This window comes from Suncus etruscus, chromosome 10 (genome assembly GCF_024139225.1).
Source record: "Suncus etruscus isolate mSunEtr1 chromosome 10, mSunEtr1.pri.cur, whole genome shotgun sequence".
Lineage (NCBI taxonomy): Eukaryota > Metazoa > Chordata > Mammalia > Eulipotyphla > Soricidae > Suncus > Suncus etruscus.
In genome coordinates this window covers 88966604-88987182 of record NC_064857.1, presented here as the reverse complement: position 1 = coordinate 88987182, position 20579 = coordinate 88966604, and the positions used below count along the sequence as shown (strand labels likewise).

General features: G+C 42.3%; 1 protein-coding gene across 1 annotated transcript in view; it reads left to right on the top strand.

Moving 5' to 3' along the window:
* SPG11 (SPG11 vesicle trafficking associated, spatacsin) overlaps window positions 1-20579 on the top strand; it is a 96518-nt gene that overhangs the window by 9793 nt on the left and 66146 nt on the right. Inside the window, exons 4-8 of the mRNA XM_049782525.1 lie at window positions 708-909; window positions 7172-7309; window positions 7662-8107; window positions 10284-10429; window positions 17617-17749. Of these exons, the coding sequence (XP_049638482.1) occupies window positions 708-909; window positions 7172-7309; window positions 7662-8107; window positions 10284-10429; window positions 17617-17749 (1065 nt within the window). The remainder of the gene's footprint in view (window positions 1-707; window positions 910-7171; window positions 7310-7661; window positions 8108-10283; window positions 10430-17616; window positions 17750-20579) is intronic.

Genomic DNA, 20579 nt, shown 5'->3' with positions numbered 1-20579 from the left:
AGCCATGTCTCTGGCCCTTTGGATTACCTCAAACATTTTTTTTTTTTTTTTTTTTTTTTTTTTGGTTTTTGGACCATACCTGGCTTTGCTCAGCGGTTACTCCTGGCTGTCTGTTCAGAAATAGCTCCTGGCAGGCACGGGGGACCATAGGGAACACCGGGATTCGAACCAACCATCTTTGGTCCTGGATCGGCTGCTTGCAAGGCAAACGCCGCTGTGCTATCTCTCCGGGTCCACATTTTATAATTTCATGTTGAGATAATTTTGATTTATTGGGTTAATATATTAAAATTAGTTTTGTTGACAATTAGTTTTTAACATTTTAAAAATAAGGTTAGTATAAAATTCACACTGACAAGTGTATTTCTTTTAGACGGCTCTGTTTTAGAAACTTTGAGGAAATATTAGCAATGTTTTAGACACTTGAGAGATTAAGAATTTAGCAAGTATTGAATGAACATTCTATCAAGGCTATTTATTGAGCTTCTAACTTCATCACCATCTGGTTACTGGGATGGGGGCTTCCTCAACATTAAATCTTATCTCTCTTGTTCTGAGACTGATGTGCTTCTTACTGAGCTAAGGATGCAACGCCTTCCTCTCTGTTCTACTTAAACGGTGGGGGTAATAGCTATAGTTTATCCCGTGTTGTGTTTTAAATGCTAGGCATTCTTAAAATTGACATCTTCTTTAACTTTATCTCAAAGACATTTTTGACACTGTAGATGGTACATATGTGTCTCATGTGGATTTAACACTTCATCAAGAAGATATTTGTAATGAGGAGCATCAGGGGCCAGACAAAATCTCTTCCTTTACTTCATTGAAAGTGTCTCAAGATTTAGATGTTGCTGTGATTATCAGCTCTTCCAACACTGCAATTGCTATTAATTTAAATTTGTATTTCAGGTATGTAGACTATTGTGATCTCTAATAAGAGGTAAATATTAGAGCTATGAGATGAAATTTTTACTCTTTAGTAAGTTTTTTTTTTTTTTTTTGGTTTTTGGGCCACACCCGGTGGTGCTCAGGGGTTACTCCTGGCAGGCACGGGGGACCATATGGGACAGGGGTTACTCCTGGCAGGCACGGGGGACCATATGGGACACCGGGATTCGAACCAACTACCTTTGGTCCTGGATCGGCTGCTTGCAAGGCAAACGCCTCTGTGCTATCTCTCCAGGCCCCTTTAGTAAGTTTTTAGTACTCTTTAGTAAGTTTTAATACTCAGAAGTCATATAACTTAATGTAATGTATTTTTTGTTTGTTTGTTTATTTGTTTTGGGCCACACCTGGAGGTTCTCAGTTATAACTCCTGGCTCTGCACTCAAGGGTCATTCCTGACAGTGTTTGCAGGACCATATGGGATGCCAGAGATCGAACCTGGGTCAGCTCTGTGCAAGGCAAATGCCTGTCTGCTGTGCTATTGCTCCAGCCCCAATAATGCATTTTTAGCTGATACTTTTATTTAAATATTCTTCTTTTCTATATATTTTTCAGAAATAATTTTTTATAAATAGTACAATTTTGTACTTCATTATACTATTGTACAATAGTCTTTAGATTTCTTTAACTGTATTTTATTTCACTTATTATCTTTTTCTATTTATGTTTTAGTTATAAACCAGTGAGTTGCTATTACTTATTAAGTCATGCAAATGACCATTAGCTAACTTTTAATTTTTGGTTTTATGTAAAAATTTTATTTTGGGAGACCAGAGAATTAGTACAGTGGTAGGGCTCTTGCCTTGCATTCAGCCAACCCAGGTTTGATTCATAGTACTCCATATGGTTCTCCAAGAACTACCAAGAGAGGGGCTAGAGAGATAGCATGGAGCGATAGCACAGCGAATTTGCTGTGCATGCAGAAGGAAGGTGGTTCAAATCCCGGCATCCCATATGGTCCCCCGAGCCTGTCAGGAACGATTTCTGAGCATAGAGCCAGGAGGAACCCCTGAGTGCTGCCGGGCGTGACCCAAAAACCAAAAAAAAAAAAAGGAACCACCAAGAATAAGCCTTAAACACTGCTGGATACGGCTTAAGAAACAAAAACAGCCAAACAAAACAAAACATGCAAATATTTTTATTTTGTGGGATTTTGTGGTCCATTTGCCAGTGCTCAGGGATTACTCCTGACTATGTGCACAGGGATCACTCCTTGTGGTGCTCAGAAGAGTATATGTGAAACCAGGAGTCAAATTGTGTTGACTACATGCAGGTCAAGTGATTTATCTTCTGTACTATTTCTCTGACCCCCAAAGTTTTAACTAATATGACATATTTCTGATATATAACTGAAAAATTAATCAGACAATTTAAAAAGCAATTACAATTATAAGCAATTACAAAAGCAAGACACAATTGAAATGTCTTTGAATAGCACCTAAGCTCTTAGAGCCAAACCTATTTTATGCTTTGAAAGGATGTGGTGGATTTTACATTGGAGCTCTGTTATCCCTCCATGGATAAGGAAAAAAAAACATGTCTCTGAAATGAAGCATGGTTTTCTCTTCATCTTTATAATTAGCATGAAGAACTTTTTTAATACTGGTGGCTTTGTGTGATAAGAACTGGGATAGTAACTTCTTTATCAGGGGAGTTTCTTTTTGTTGTTGTTGTTGTTGTCTACATTTTTTTAAATTATCTTTATTTAAACACTGTGATTACAAATATGATTGTAGTTGTATGATTATAGTCATGTAAAGAACACCCCCCTTCACCAGTGCAAGATTCCCACCACCAATTTCTCAAATCTCCCTCCTCCCCACCCCACCCACACCTGTATTCAAGACAGGCTTTCTATTTCTCTCATTCATTCACATTATTATGATAGTTTTCAGTTTAGTTATTTCTCTAACAGCACTCATCACTCTATGTGGTGAGCTTCATGTTATGAGCTACACCTACATGGGAAGATGGGGGAAATAAAGGTTGGGACTGAGGCAGTAAAAGATTAGAAATGAGCTTTGTAGGACAGTATCAAGGTCACAATACAAGATGGATGTTATGCATATATATAAACTATATGCATATAATACTATCAATAGGATACCAAGGAGAAAAAATTTCCAGTGACTGTCCCAACATAAACCAATGCTAGGATGGTCTGCCCTCTTCCCAAAGCGCATTCCTATTAGTGTAGGGAGAGGTAGGGGGAAAGCCTTATGACCCCTATAGAGTCCACCTGGACCAGTGCCCAGGGAAGACCTGGAGTCCAGGGGAGAAACGGGGGACGGCTGGGGCCTGCCAAGCCTCCCAGAACTCCCCAGGCTAGGGAGAAGGCCTCCGGCATGGGGCCTCCCCAAACCCCATACCTGGCAAGAGCTGGCCTCCAGAATCAAAGGGGAAACTGGGAGCCAGATATCTGCCTGCCCTCCTCCCCATGCACCTTCCCCCTGAAGTACAGAGGGAGTGGGGAAGCCTGAGGACACTTAAGAGTCCACCTGAACCCAATTCTGGCCATTTGGGCTGACACCCAGGGAAGACCTAGAGTCAGGGGGAAAAGACAGGGATGGCTGAGGGCCTGCCAAGCCTCCCAGCACTCCCCAGGCTTGGGAGAAGGTCTCTGGCATGGGGCCTCCCCAAACCCCATACCTGGCAAGAGCTGACCTCCAGAGTCAAAGGGGAACCCGGAAGCCAGATGTCTGCCCGCCCTCCTCCCCACGGACCTCCCCCCTGGAGTATGGAGGGAGGGGGGAAGCTTGAGGACCCCTAAGGATCCACCTGAACCCACTTCTGGCCATCTGAGCTGGCACCCAGGGAAGGCCTGGAGTCAGGGGAAAAAGACAGGGACGGCTGGGGGCCTGCCAAGCCTCCCAGCACTTGCAGGGGAGTTTCTATGTCACACCTGCTGGTGCTTGGATTTATCCTGGCTCTGCGCTCAGAAATTATTCCTGGTAGGCTTGGGGGACCATATGGGATGCTGGGGGTCGAACCCACGTCATCCATGTGCAAGGCAAACACCCTACCCGCTGTGCTATCACTCTGGCTCCTGGAATAGTAACTTTTAATATTAGACTTGGTTAGAGCAAGGTGGCTTTTCCCAGGAAGTATTTTGTCATATTTCAACTGCAGGCCTCAGATCAGTGCTTTAGTTTGCCTAGCCCCAGAGGTTCAAGATCTTCTATGTTAGAGGAGATAGAGGCTTCATTTCTACCATTTTCTTTTGGTTTGTGACTTTCTTTAAGACCTCACCCTTGTACCAATGTACTTGAGCTCTTGGGTTCTCCCATGTTGCAGCCATAGTGGCAACCTGCCCTGGGTCTATTTGAGACCTTGATGGAACCCACATTTTGGGGTATTAAGATTTAAGGCCAATCTTAGAGCAACTGAAGCTTAAGTCAAGCCAATATGACAAATGTTACACCCCTCTAAACAATGATTTTTGAGCCTCCAGTTACCTCTTTACTTCCAATTCTTTGCTTCCTATTTTATAAAGGAAGTAGGACCCATCAAATGGGAGCTCCCTCTACTTCTCAGATCAAGCTATAAAACCTACTTCCCTGCATCTATCTCATTTGCTTTCTTCCTATAAAGGTGTTATCCTTTGGTGTGTTCTGTATTTCTTTCTCAGGGACCCCTTTCTTTCTTTTTTTTTTTTTGGCCACACCCGTTTGATGCTCAGGGGTTACTCCTGGCTAAGCGCTCAGAAATTGCCTCTGGCTTGGGGAGACCATATGGGACGCTGGGGCATCAAACCGCGTCCTTCCTTAGCTAGCGCTTGCAAGGCAGACACCTTACCTCTAGCGCTACCTCTCCAGCCCCACAGGGACCCTTTTCTATTTTATCTTATCTCCAACTGGACTTACTCTTGAGTGGGCTCAGGGATCCCTCCTGGTGGGATTCATGGAATTGTCTCTGGTAAGAGGGACCAAACTCAGATCAGTTGTATGCAAGGCAAAAGCTCTTCCTGCTGTACTGTCTCTCCAACCCAATCTCAGACCTCTTTTAAGTAGATCCATATTCAATTAATCACCAGGACCTAGCTATTCTACCCTATTTCTTGCATCTGTTCACCTTTCTTTGGGGTCACACCTGGAGGTGCACAGAGGTTACTCCTAGCAAGCTCATGGGACCATATGGAATACTGAGGATCAAAACTGGATAGGATGGGGCTGGAGAGGTGGCGCTAGAGGTAAGGTAAGCCTTGCAGGCGCTAGCTAAGGAAGGACCGCGGTTCGATCCCCTGGCGTCCCATATGGTCCCCCAAGCCAGGGACAATTTCTGAGCGCTTAGCCAGGAGTAACCCCTGAGCATCAAATGGGTGTGAACCCAAAAACCAAACCAAACAAAACAAAACAAAACTGGATAGGCTGCGTGTAAAGCCTTCTCCACTGTGCTATCTTCCCAGCTCTTGTCCACTTTTCTTAACCGTGTGTTAACACCAATTCCATGCATCTGTTCTCTTTTGAACTAGCTGAACAGCCTATTTTGCCACCCCAGCAATTTGACCACCCTTGCCTTGCATCGCCTGACCTGGGTTCAATCTCTGGCATCTCATATAGTCTCCTGCACCCCACCAGGAGGTTTCTAAGCTCCAGACCAGGAGTAACTCCTGAACACTTGGGGCATGGCCCAAAACAAAAATTAAAACAAACAAAAAAGGACTCTTACTTAGCTTAAGTCTCCCATAATGACCCACCCTCTCCCTTGATCCCTGTATTTGTCTCCAGTTTCATCTCATATCATCTTGCTTCTTGTTTACTATGCCTTGGCTACCCCAGATTCCTTTTCTCAAATGTGACAGCTGTCTTCTGCATATATTGTCAGACACACACACACACACACACACACACACACACACACACACACACACACAGTTTGCCTTTTGTCAGCCACACACACACACACACACACACACACAAACACATAATTTGCCTTTATAGTTGTTCCATTGTTTCTCTGGTCTCTGTCTAAACTTGACTTGGTGTTAGTATAATTGAAAGGACTGGAGAGCTGTTCAGTGACACCAAGACTCGAAATTCATGCAAAAGCAAGGGGTTTATTGTTCAAGCATATATGCCTGGGCACCCAGCATGGCCATGTGGCTAGAGGCTGAGAGCCCTGATCACAAATCCAGCAGTTCTTTTATAACACTTCAGTACAATGGAAAATTTACAGAACACAGCATGACCGTTGATTTCAGGAAGTTTAGTGACATTTACATTTCAGGGGACATTTGGAACATTATCACAGACACAATAACAGGTTAACAGGTTGTACATCTTCAGTGAATTTTCAGTTGTGGTCACCTTAACCTTTTGGGGACTTTCTGGGCATATGCAGAGACTTTTTAAACTTTAACTCTTCATGTCCGTTTTCATGATGTGTGTCTAAACATCTGGGCTGGACCAGGGATGTGATTTGCATGTATGAGGTCTTTAGTTCTATTCCCACTATATGCATACAATACAAAGTAAAACAAAAAAATTGGGGTATATGTTCACTTTGCCTTGGTTCAAATTCAGCCTTTTCTCTAACTAGTTTCTATATTTATAAAATGGAACATATATTACCTCATAGTTTGTTGAAAGTTTTCTTTTTTGGGGGTGGAGTGGGGAGGCCACACCTGGTGGTGCTCAGGGGTTACTCCTGGCTATGCGCTCAGAAATCTCTCCTGGTTTGGGGAACCATAAGGGACGCTGGGAGATCGAACCGAGGTCTGTCCAAGATCAGCCACGTGTAAGGCAAATGCCCTACCACTGCGCTACCACTCCGGCCCCTGTTGAAAAGTTTAAATAATATTTTGTGGTTGTTGTTTAGGCCATATCTAAAAAATTGGTACTTGGGGCTTACTCTTGACTCTTCACTCAGTTGTCATTTGAGGTTATTTTATCACTCTGTCATAAACATTAGAAATTGGCAGTACTGGGGCCAGAGAGATAGCACAGTGGCAGGGCATTTGTCTTGCATGCAGGATGGATGGTGGTTCGAATCCCAGCATCCCATATAGTCCCTTGAGCCTGCCAGGAGCAATTTCTGAATGCAGAGCCATGATTAACCCCTTACTACTGCTGGGTGTGATTCCTCAAGCAAAAAAAAAAAGAAAAAGAAATTGGCAATTCTAGTCAGAGAAACTTGGTCACTTCCTGCCCCAAAGTTTATAAGTGTAGTCATAACATATTGGAATTTGATCATTCATTTTTACCATGGCTAACATTTTAAAATGTAGGCAACACCCAAGACACCTGCTGTGTGAAAGAACCCTAGAAGATCTTCCTGTTGAAGGACCCAAGGGGGTAGATGAAGATGATCCTGTTAACTCCTACTACAACATGAAACTGACAAAATTCTCCTTCCAAGTTGATAGGTATAGAAACTTCCTCTAGGATTGAATTGACTTTGCTTCTTCTTCTTCTTCTTCTTTTTTTTTTTTTTTTTTGTCACACTGACTCTGTTTGGTTTTAAGAGGAAGATGTTTTTATTTTTATTTTGGAGGGTAGGGCTTGGGGGCCCACCTAACTGTGGTCAGGGCTTATTTCTGGCTCTATGCTCAGGAGATTGTAGGTGGTGCGGGAAATGGAACTGGGTGAGCTGTGGGTTGAAATGGAATGCAAGGCAAGCACTTTACCTCCTTACTTTCTGCCATTTTTTCCCCCAAAAGATCATCTTTGCCATGATTTAGTATTTTATGTAAGGTGAGTTTTATTGTATCTTCCCAGGTCTTGGAAAGCCCAGTTATCATCATTGGATGAAGCACTGACAAACTCCAAACTGGAGGTTTCCCACTGTGTTCCATGGTTCCAAGATACATTGCATTTGGATTCCCCTGAATCTACTACTCATAGTTCTGGTATGCAGCGCCAGGACTTCACATCACAAGACATAATGTACAATCAGTATAACTTTCCACAGAAAGATTATGTCAAGACTGACCCTAGAAAATCATGGAAGATGATGCACATTAGTGAGCAGAAGGATCCTATCAAACTCAGATGTGTGTCTGTGACAAGATTCACTGCTCTGTTTACTTGGGCAGTGGATGGGACAGGATGCACTATTGTCCTCTGGGATCTGGAGACTCAGGCCACACAGCGTTTTACTCATCACAAAAAGTGTATTCCTGTAGACAGTAATGGAGACCAGCAACTGTGTTTTGTTTTAACAGGTAAGAAGTTTCTGTTAACATGAGGTTGAAATTCATTGCTTTTGTGTGTGTGTGTTTCTGGCCTTCTTGAGGTATTTTACTTCTGCTTCTCTGGTGGTATTATTCTTCCCTTCCAAATGGTAATCTTTTATGAACAGAATTAGGTATAACTCCTGGTAATGTTGCAAATGTTCATTACAGTATTTTAAATTTCTGTCTACTTAGAAAATTTGAGCAATGAGAGTTGGTATTAATTATCCAGGGTTTTTTTTGGGGGGAGGGGGCAACCCAGCAACGCTCAGGGGTTACTCTTGGCTCTCTGCTCAGAAATCGCTTCTGGCAGGCACAGGGGATCATATGGGATGCTGAGATTTGAGCCACTGTAGGTCTGGGTCAGCCGCTTTCGAGACAAATGCCCTACTGTTGTGCTATCTCTTCGGCCCCAACAGCTTTTTTTTTTTTTTTTTTTTTTGGTATTTGGGCCACACCCCTGTGACACTCAGAGGTTACGTAACTCCTGACTATGTGCTTCAAAATCGCTCCTGGCTTGGGGGACCATATGGAATGCTAGGGGATCAAACCAAGGTTCGTCCTGGGTCAGCTACGTGCAAGGCAAATGCCTTACCGCTGCACCACCACTCCAGCTCCTATTCAGAGCATTTTCATTTGACTTCTGTTTATACAAGCGAAGATTGCCTATAAGCTGGATGTATATAAAACAAAGAGGCTGTGGAGGTTTTTAAACTATTATAGGATTTCACACCAAATCTGTATTTTTAGCTGTTAGTACAGTACTTAAATATTTGATACCATACCTATATTGTTGCATAAATTCATGAGTTGGAATGGAATTTTATTTCTCATAGGTTGATCAGCTCTCTGGTTAGGTTTCCTTGGAGTTCTCATACATCTCTTAGCTACCATTAAAAATTTGGTTTGGAAAAAAAAACAATTTTGGTTAATGGGCTGGAGAGATATTACAGCATCAGGGTGTTTGTCTTGCAAGTGGCTGACCCAGGACCGCCGTTGGTTCAAATCCTGGCATCCTATATGGTCCTCTGGGCCTGCCAGGAGTGATTTCTTTTTTTTTTTATTTTTTATTATTTTTTTTATTTTTTTTGGTTTTTTTGGGCCACACCCAGCGTTGCTCAGGGGTTACTCCTGGCTGTCTGCTCAGAAATAGCTCCTGGCAGGCACGGGGGACCATATGGGACTCCGGGATTTGAACCAACCACCTTTGGTCCTGGATCGGCTGCTTGCAAGGCAAACGCCGCTGTGCTATCTCTCCGGGCCCCAGGAGTGATTTCTGAGCACAGAACAAAACCCCCTGAGCACCACTGGGTGTGGACCAAAAAACAAAAAAGATTTTTTTGGTTTGATATATCAGAAATACATTTACTTATGCCATAATTCCCTGAAATTATTGAATGTTGTCATTGAACTAATCATTCATTTCTGTAATACCAAGCATTTCTTTCTGTAAAATACATCTACTAATTGTTTTCATAAGCCAGAATAATGCTTCCAGATAAAGTTTCCTAGGTATTGATTGTGCAAGATTTTGTCAAGTAGAAAGGAAAATTCAGTTCTGTTTCATTAGATGTAATGTTCTGGGGCCAGAGTGGTGGCCAAGTGGTAAGGCATTTGACTTGCCCGTGCTAGCCTAGGATGGACTGCATTTCAATCCCCCGGCATTCCTAATAGTCCCCCAAGCCAAGAGTAATTTCTGAACACATAGCCAGGAGTATCACGGGGTGTGATCCAAAACCAAAACCAAAACAAAACAAACAAAAAGATGTAATGTTTTTATGAGAACGTCTTGTAGTTAGTTTTAAAAATATAAAACTCTTGGGGCCATAGTGGTGGTGCAAGCGGTAGGGCGTCTGCCTTGCACACGCTAACCTAGGACGGACCGAGGTTTGATCTCCCAGCGTCCCATATGGTCTCCAAGCCAGGAGCAATTTCTGAGCACAGAGTTAGAAGTAACCCCTGAGCATCACTGATGTGGCCCAAAAAATAAAACAAAAACAAACACCACCACCACCACCCCCCAATATACAAAACTCTTAGTGGGTGGGGAGATAACACTTGTAGCAGAGCACATGCCTGGTTTAAGTCCTCTAGTGCAGTGAATTATTTCTCCGTACCCATTACCCCAGTAATTTACTAATAAAGTGTAATTCTGTTTTTCCTGTAGAGAATGGACTGTCCCTGATTTTGTTTGGTTTGACTCAAGAGGAATTTTTAAATCGACTAATGATCCATGGAAATGCCAGCACTGTGGATTCTCTCTGCCATCTCAATGGTTGGGGGAGATGCTCAATCCCCATACATGCATTAGAGGTAACAGAATTAATATGTTGAGCCTTGTTTTCTGTTAGTTTGGGAGAATCGATTTAAATTTGCCCTCAAAGAAGTTTAATTTTTGCCCACACATTTGCTGACCGACTCACTATTCTAATTTTGTACAACAGTTTGACTTTTTAGAATGAAATGTTACACATTTATAGGAGCTTTACATTTATAGGGGCTATGACTGTTGTGTAGTGTGTGAGATCCCTGATATCAATCCCTAACACAGGAGAAAAATATACAATTAAAATAAACACTAATGGGGCCGGAGAGATAGCATGGAGGTAGGGCATTTGCCTTACATGCAGGACAGTGGTTCGAATCCTGGCATCCCATATGGTCCTGAGCCTGCCAGCAGCGATTTCTGAGCATAGAGCCAGGAGTAACCCCTGAGTGCTGCTGGGTGTGACCCAAAAAACCAAAAACCAAAATAAATAAATAAATGAATAAATAAATAAATAAATAAATAAACACTCATAAAATTCTGTTAGGAGATAAAAAAATAAAATAAAACAAATACTAATTAAGAAGACATGGAATCAACAATAAACTGAGACTAAATGAAATGGAAACAAGATAGGGAAAGCTATAATAGAGTCATCTTTTTTTAAAATTTGCAATACAGGGGCCAGAGAGATAGCATGGAGGTAAGGCCTTGCATGCAGAAGGATGGTGGTTCAAATCCAGTATCCCATATGGTCCCCCAAGCCTGCCAGGAGCAATTTCTGAGTGTAGAGCCAGGAGTAACCCCTGAGTGCTGCCGGGTGTGACCCAAAAACCAAAAATAAATAAAATTTTCAGTACAGTGATTTTCTTTTCTTTTTTTTTTTTTTTTTTTTTTTTTTTTTTTTTTTTTTTTTTTTGTTTTTGGGCCACACCCGGTGACGCTCAGGGGTTACTCCTGGCTATGCGCTCAGAAGTCGCTCCTGGCTTGGGGGACCATATGGGATGCCGGGGGATCGAACCGCGGTCCGTCTCCTAGGCTAGCGCAGGTAAGGCAGGCACCTTACCTCGAGCGCCACCGCCCGGCCCCCGATTTTCTTTTCTATTTTTTGTTTTTGGGTCACACCTGACAGCGCTCAGAATTACTTCTGGTTCAACACTCAGAGATTGCTCCTGGTAAGAAAAAAAGAAAGAAAGAAAAAAAAAAAAAGAAATTGCTCCTGGCAGGCTTGGGGGACCATATAGGATGCCAGGATTTGAACCACCATCCTTCTGCATGCAAGGCAAATGCCCTACCTCATGCTATCTCACCGGCCCCAGTACAGTGATTTTCAATACTGTCAAAAATTGATGTTTATTCATACAGCATTCTTGTACCACACTCTTCACTAGTGTCTATTCTCATCCACCATTGTCTCAGTCATCTTTTTTATGTACATTCTGTTTTTATTCTGATCCAGCTGTACTGTATAAAAACATAACCTGAATTCATGCAGCACTTCAAATATTTTATGTGTATTGGGCCCGGAGAGATAGCACAGCGGTTTTTGCCATGCAAGCAGCCGATCCAGGACCAAAGGTGGTTGGTTCGAATCCCGGTGTCCCATATGGTCCCCTGTGCCTGCCAGGAGCTATTTCTGAGCAGACAGCCAGGAGTAACCCCTGAGCAATGCCGGGTGTGGCCCAAAAACAAAAAAACAAACAAACAAACAAAAATTTATGTGTATCATCGAATTTTGTATTAGAACATCCTATGAGATGGGTTTGGTAGTTTTTGTTTTGATTTGTTGTTGTGTTTGGCCATATGCGGGTGTGCTTTTGGGCTTGCTTCTGGCTCTGTGCTCAGGTATCACTCCTGGTTGTGGAGGGGACCATAAAGGGTGCTGGGGATGACACCTGGGTCTATCATATGCAAAGCAAATTTCTTTTTTTTTTTTTTTTTTTTTTTTTTTTGGTTTTTGGTTTTTGGGCCACACCCGGCATTGCTCAGGGGTTACTCCTGGCTGTCTGCTCAGAAATAGCTCCTGGCAGGCACGGGGGACCATATGGGACATCGGGATTCGAGCCAACTACCTTTGGTTCTGGATCGGCTGCTTGCAAGGCAAATGCCGCTGTGCTATCTCTCCGGGCCCGCAAATTTCTTTATAGCAAGCCCACTGTACAAATGGTTCCAGATTGGGTAGTTAACAATTTTTTTTAGGGGCCGGAGCAATAGCGCAGTGGCAGCCTTTCACACAGCTGATCCAGGACGGACCTCGATTCGGATCCCCGCCTGGAGTGATTTCTGAGTGCATAACCAGGAGTAACCCCTGAGCATCACTGCATGTGGCCCAAAAACAAAAATAAAATAAAATAAAATTTTTATTTTACACATAAAAAAACGATATGTCTTAGGGGTATAATTTCACACCATTCAAAAATTAAATAGAATTGCATAGTATATGGCCTTGATTTTCTTTCACATGCAAATGAGTGCATAAGTATGATTTCAGTGATAGTAGTAAACCAAAATTTCCTACCTTTCTGCCATGTAGGTAAGAAATTAATTCTCATCCATAGACTAGTTTAATCCTCTTTTCTACTTTATATGTAATTTCTGCAAACATCTCACCTGAATATGCTTGGTCAAATGTTCTGTTAACATTCAAAACTTTGGTCTATATGTTTTCAGCATGTGATTTCAAGACCAGCATCAGCAGGGGATTTAGAATTACAGATTAGCAGTTGGCTCCCTAGATTTTATAATTCAGAAATAAATATATATATTTGTTTTTTGGTTCACACCCAGCAGCACTCAGGGGTTACTGCTGGCTCTACGCTCAGAAATCGCTCCTGGCAGGCAGAGGGGACCATAGGGAATGCTAGGATTTGAACCACTGTCCTTCTGAATGCAAGGCAAGCACCCTACCTCCATGCTATCTCTCCGGCCCCCCCAAATATATTTTTAACTTTCTTTCAATTGAGTACTTATGCATTCAACTGAACATTTACTTATTTTTTAATTACTAGCATTTATTGCTATTTAAATTTTTTTTATCTTGGGGGGGCAGGAGTGGTAGCACAGCAGTAGGGCATTTGCCTTGCACACAACTGACCCAGGATAGAAGCGGGCTCCATCCTAGGCATCCCATATAGTTCCCTAAGCCAGGAGCGAGTTTTGAGCACATAGCCAGGAGAGGCACAGAGCCAGAAGTAACCCCTGAGTGCCGTTAGCTTTGGCCCAAAAAAACCAAAATTTATTTTTTTATTTTAGGCATCTTGGTTTACAATACTATTAATGATAGAAGTTGGCACATACAGTATTCCAACAGCACACATTGTACCAGTTTGTTTTCCCTCTCAACCTATATATCACCCTTTCGCACCTTCCCTCATACCTTCCTGCCAATTTCCTCCTTGTCTTTTACCATAGTAAATAAGCTTAGTTCTGTAGACTAATTCTCAGGCTCCATTGTCCTTGACTATTTGTAAAATGGAGAGGGGATCAGATTCTAAGTTAGAACCTCATGACCATTTAGAGATATAAGCACATTTTTTTTGTTTGTTTTGGTTTTTGGGCCACACCCAATGATGCTCAGGGTTACTTCTGGTTTTGTGCTCAGAAATTGCTCCTGACTTGGGACCATATGGGGTGCCGGGGATTGATCCAGGTCTGTCCTGGATCAGCCATGTGAAAGGCAAACACCCTACCATTGCACTATAGCTCTGGCCCCTAAGCACATAAATTTTATGAATCTTATTTTTAAGTGTTTTATATAGGAATATTTCTCAAGATGTCTAATTAGAAAGGCAAGTCTTTGGGGCCCGAGTGGTAGGGTGTTTGCCTTGCCTGCAGCTGACCCAGGATTGACTCAGGTTCAATCCCTGGCATATGGTTGCCCGAGACAGGAGTGATTTCTGAGCCTAGAGCCAGGAGTATGGCCCCCCCCAAAAAAAAAACCCAAAAAAGGCCTTTTTAATCTCCCTTTCAATTAACCTAGTATCAACCTGCTTTTGCATTTTCATTTAAGTAGTTTATAATTTATTTATTTATTTATTTAGGTTTTTGGGCCACACTGTTTGATGCTCAGGGGTTACTCCTGGCTATGCGCTCAGAAATCGCCCCTGGCTTGGGGGACCATATGGGATGCCGGGGGATCAAACTGCGGTCCATCCTACAGCTAGTGCTTGCAAGGCTAGCTTACCTCTAGTGCCACCTTCCCGGCCCTGAAATTTCTTCCTGTTGTACATATCCCTTGATTATTACTAAATGTCCATCTTTGTTCCTTATAACTTATCTAAGTCTAAAGTTTGTGTTATCTGATATTAACATGGCCACTCCAGCTTTTTTAAGGGAGTTGTTTGCGTGGATGATTGTCCTCCAACCTTTGATATTGGGTCTATGTTTGTTCTGACTGTTCAGATGTGTTTCTTATAGGCAGCAGAATGTTGGATTCAGCTTTTTGATCCATTTTGCCACTCTGTTTCTTTCTTTTTTTTTTTTTTTTTTTGGTTTTTGGGCCACACCCGGTGATACTCAGGGGTTACTCCTGGTTGTCTGCTCAGAAATAGCTCCTGGCAGGTACGGGGGACCATATGGGACACCGGGATTCGAACCAACCACCTTAGGTCCTGGATCGGCTGCTTGCAAGGCAAACACCGCTGTGCTATCTCTCCGGGCCCCACTCTGTGTCTTTTAATTGGTGCATTTAGTTCATTGACATTGAGAGAGATAATTGTCGTGGGATTTAGTGTCATCTTTATATAGGAGTTTGGTATGTCTGTTGGAAAGGTTTTTTTTGTTTTGTTTTGTTTTGGGGCCACACCTGGCAGTGCTCAGGGGTTACTCCTGGCTATCTGCTCAGAAATAGCCCCTGGAAGGCAGGGATGACCATATGGGACACCGGGATTTGAACCAATCATCTTAGGTCCTGGGTCGGCTGCTTGCAAGGCAAACACTGCTGTGCTATCTCTCCAGCCCCTGTTGGAAAGGTTTTTAAATCTAACTTATGTTTCTACTGAAGCAGAGATGGATGTTTATAAATGTTATGGAGATTTGCTCTGGATTGCATAGTCATCGTCAAAATCCCCAATTTAACCCAGGTGTTGAATAACATTAACTATACAGTCCAGGATGGAGGTGGATGATGGTGAGGTGGAGGAATAAAGGCCTTTCTCTGCCAGCCAGATCCACACGCCGCAATCTCCTCCAGCTGGCCAGGTCTGCAGATTCAGAATAGTGGCGGGGAAATGACCCAGAGATTGCCAGGTTTCAGGAGATTTGAAGCTTTATTCAGGGCCCTAGCCAATAGGTGTGGCTTCTATCATAACCTTTTATGCTGAATCCTTAATCAGCCCTGCATTCAACCTTGTCTCTCCTAACTGTTCATCCTGCCAGCACCCTTCTCTGTTGCTGAAACCTTCCATCGATTTCCTTAAACCCCTTCCTGCCCCTGAGGCAATCCTTTTGTTACTTACCAAAGACCCTTCCCAGAAATGGGCAGGTCTTACCATCAGGAAAGGTTACCCAGGAAGAATGCAAAATACACCTGTAACTTTAAATTTTCTTAATGCTTATTTACCAAGCACTATCCTGGAACTTCCTTGTTCCTATTCTTCTTAAGGCTATTTAACCAAGCATTTTTCCCCGTGGAACTTCCTGTTCTTTTTCATTAAACTTTTCCTTAAACACACTTACAAGAACATTTATACAGAAAATACATTTTGAAAACAGGCTACTACATTAAAATACACAGTAAAACATTATGCAGTTGGAAACATTACGGAAAACTATAAAGCACATTTAAATCAGCAAGAAAATGACTTAGGTCAGGAGATATACCTGAAACAAAGCAGGTGGGTTTTTTTTGTTTTGTTTTGTTTTTGTTTTTGGGCCACACCCGGGCCTGATGCAGGTGGTTTTAAATCAAATTTCTCAGTTGGGCTTTGCTGTTTTCTCTCAATTTTTTAAATCCCATCACCAACACCAAGTTGTCCAAATGTGAAAAGTCTGTAGGCTTTCCCAGTTTATCCCATCACCTAATACCGATCAGGGGTCCTCAAACTTTTTAAACAGCGGGCCAGTTAACTGTCCCTCAGACCATTGGAGGGTCTGACTATAGTAAAAACAAAACTTAGGAACGAATTCTTTTTGGGGGGGGTGGTTTGGGTCACACCCGGCAGTGCTCAGGGGTTACTCCTGGCTGTCTGCTCAGAAACAGCTCCTGGCAGGCACGGGGGACCATATGGGACACCGGGATTCGAACCAACCATCTTTGGTCCTGGATCGGCTGCTTGCAAGGCAAACGCTGCTGTGCTATCTCTCCGGGCCCATGAACGAATTCTTATGCACACTGCATATATCTTATTTGCAATGAAGAAACAAAACAGATACAAATACAATATGTGGCCCGCGGGCCATATTTTGAGGACCACTCTAGACATTGGGCTTCTCCCAGGCCACTCAACACATGGCTTTACTTCCTGGGCCCCGCAGCTGTTCCGGGTCTGGGTCCCCTTGCACCATTCCATTTGCCTGGCACTTCTGGCAGGTAGGGCACCCTGCTTCCCCCGTCCCCGCTGCTGCTGCAGCCTCAGACATGTGCCCTGCTTCTCTGCTATCAGATCAGGGAGGGAGCAGTCTGGTGCTTTTTGCTGAGTGATCCACCGCCTGCTGCAACTTCTTCGCCCCGCTGGACGGTATTTGGAAGTATAGCGTTTTGCTGCTGGGGCCGCCTCTAGGTGTTCAAAGCAAGTAAGGGCATCTACGCTGAAAGTCCAAAACTTACAACGTGGAAATTCAAGTTCAGGCTGAAGATCATAATCAGAAATTAGTCCGATTAGAGAAGCTTTTTCTTCCTGGTCCTTTTCCAATCAGGGCTCTCCAAAGTCTCTGAGGAGGCTGAGGTTCTTGGAAAAAGGACTTTTTGCAGAAAAATCACAGTCCTGGGCCTTGGATGGGGGTTTTCCAAGCTTTCACCTTCCCTCCACTGCCCATATTCAGAAAGGCTGCCACGTGGCCTGAAGTTTTGGTCTCACTCCAGCCGAATAGAGCCAAAATCAAACACATGAACAAGAATCTCACCATGATTGTTGTATTATTGGTCCAGGGTTCAAATCCACATTGCGTGCCAGTATGTAGAAAAACAGATTAATTATGGGTCGTGGATGGTGATGGATGGTGAGATGGATGGAGAATTTATGTATTGAATTTTTATTTTCTTCAGATTGTAAGTTTTTTCCTTCTCCCATTTCAGGCTGGAATAGAAAATCGTCAGCTAGACACAGTGGATTTCTTTTTGAAGAGCAAGGAAAATCTTTTAAATCCATCTTCAAAATCTTCTATACTTGATCAGTTTGATCAGTTTCCATCCCATTTATATTTAAGAAGTAAGTAGAATATAGATGTCTTCATTTATATGCCACTCCTTTTTAAGTCATTTTCAAAATGTTTCTAATTTCTTGCTTATTTAGCAAAACTCTATATGAGAAATTTTAAAATACATTTTTTAGGTATTAGGATTTACAATAATGTTTATGCTTATTTTGTTTTAGAACCTCACCTACCACTGTCCTAAAGATTTCTCTTTTACACTTCTTTCCTATATTTGGCCATTTGTCATTCCCATATCATATCCCAAATGAGATAAATTATTTTGGAATTTTCTTTTGACGGACTTTACTCAACATGATACCCTGTACTTCTATCCATGTACCTGCAAATTGTATAATTCCTTCATTTCTTAACATCTTACATATATAAAAATATATATATCATATATATAAATACATTAGCATATTTATAAATATATATAGCATATATAAATATAATATGCAGATATATATCTGCATATTGAGCTATTTATCTTTTTTTTCCCTTGGTTTTTGGGCCACATCCAGCAGCACTCAGAAGTTACTTCAGATTGTGCTCAGAAATTATTCCTGGCATGCTGCGGACATGTTTGCATCCCTAAGCAAAACCTTAGTGGGTCAGATAAACTCTCACTGGGAATAAGTGGGAACATGAAGTGGACGAATATGAAATATTAAATAATGATACCACACACAGTATGTGTGGGATCAACACATCTCTGGCAAGAGTGAGACAAATTTTAATCTTAGGCAAGGGAGTATATAAAGGGAGAAAGAGGCAGTAGTAACATGAAAAGAATGCAATGTACATTGTTTGATTTCAGAACAAATACACATAGCTTAGGGTATTTAGTTGCTTAGAATAGAATAGGTTTCAGTTAAAGGATAAAAGGAAGACAAAATTCTTACATATCAAAGAAGTTTCTGGCCCTAGGTGTTATTACTGATGTAAATTAAGGGATAGCAGGAATCCTGGTTTACTCCTGATAACAAATATGCTTAACCTGAGGGAAATAGTATTCTAGCTAGGGGCTAAAACCCACTTCCTATGATCTGGTAATAGAAACAGAAAAATAACACTAAAGAAAGGGATACAATAATTATACCTAGTGAAATAATCTAATTCTACACTGACCAAACCTGTTTTCAAGCAGGTATTCAAAGTGACAGGGAGAGTTCCCAAGACAGAAATCATTCTGCTTTGAAGCTCAAAAGCAGGGAGAGAAGACCATTGTCTTGAAGATGTTATGTTTTGACTTGGCCTTTGGAAGTGAGAAGGCTGACAGAAAGAGAGAGCTGGCTGGACTTTAAGTTGCAAATATGCTAAGCCAGCAGGGAACTTTTAACAGCTTGCTTTGGTACTAAAATTTCTTTGTGAGTGTAGAAAAGCTAAAGCCAAATTTCTGTAGTGGCAAAAGAGACAAAATTCAAATAAAGAGAAAATGTAATGTCACAGCCGTGTCCGAATTATATAGCCAATAATCCACGCAAAGGGTCAATAATTGACTTCTCTGAACAGGCTTTTGGCAGATAATTCTTGGGAGGAAAATTAGACACTGCACCAGGAAGACAAAAGCCACGTCTGGTGCGTGTTTCCTTATGTGGGGTGTAACACTGGCAAGCTCAGGGGACCATATTGCATGCTGGAGATTGAACTTGGGTCCCTGTGTGTAAGGCAAGCATCCTACCTACTGGGCTATCACTCTGGCCCAGGTACATTTTTTTTTTTTTTTGGTTTTTGGGCCACACCCGGTAATGCACAGGGGTTACTCCTGGCTATGTGCTCAGAAGTTGCTCCTGGCTTGGGGGACCATATGGGATGCCGGGGGATCGAACCGCGGTCCGTCCAAGGCTAGCGCAGGCAAGGCAGGCACCTTACCTTTAGCGCCACCGCCCGGACCCTGGCCCAGGTACATTTATCTTTAATTGAACATTGGTTATTTTCATAACTTGACTGTTGTTTTCATATTATGGGTATTAATGACCATAAGTTTTCATATATCTTTTCAATTTATTATTTTGTGTTTTGGAGGTAGATACTAGAAAGTGGTAGAGATAGATTGTATGGGAGTTCTTTTTTCCCTTGAGAAAGTTCAATATATTGCTTTTCATAGGGGTTGAATCAGTTGACATTCTCATCAACAGTGTACGAGGGTTCTTTTCTCATCTAATTTTTTTTTCAGCCCCGACCCGGCCTGCCTGTCTGCCTCTCACCTTATTTTTTAATATTACTGGTGATTTTGTATTTTGAGAGAGGGAGTTGCATACCTGATGGTGTCCAAGGCTTACTTCTGGACATGCACTGAGAGATTTTTCTTGGCCAGCTATAGGGAACCATATGTAGTTCAAGGGATCAATTATGGTGAACTGTATGCAAGGCAAATGCCCTATCTTCTGAATTATCATTCCAACCCTATTTTGAATTTTTGATAATGGCTGTTCTCACTGTTGTGAGATATCTCATTATTGTTTTGACTAATAACAAATAATGATGAGCACTTTTTATATATTTACTAACCATCCAAATATCTGCATGAGATTTTTTTTTTTATATTTTATGGGTTCTCTGACAGGAATAGCTACGTAGAAAAGAGGGGCCTTACTGACAAGAAAACAACTTAAGATGGAAAAGTTATATAGCTAACATAGGGTTGTACAACAAGCTGCAACACTTAGGAGTGTAGGGGTCTGGTTTTGTGGTAGAATTATGGCCTCGGGGCCGGCGAGGTGGCGCTAGAGGTAAGGTGTCTGCCTTGCAAGTGCTAGCCAAGGATCAGGATCACGGTTCGATCCCCCGGTGTCCCATATGGTCCCCCCAAGCCAGGGGCAATTTCTGAGCGCTTAGCCA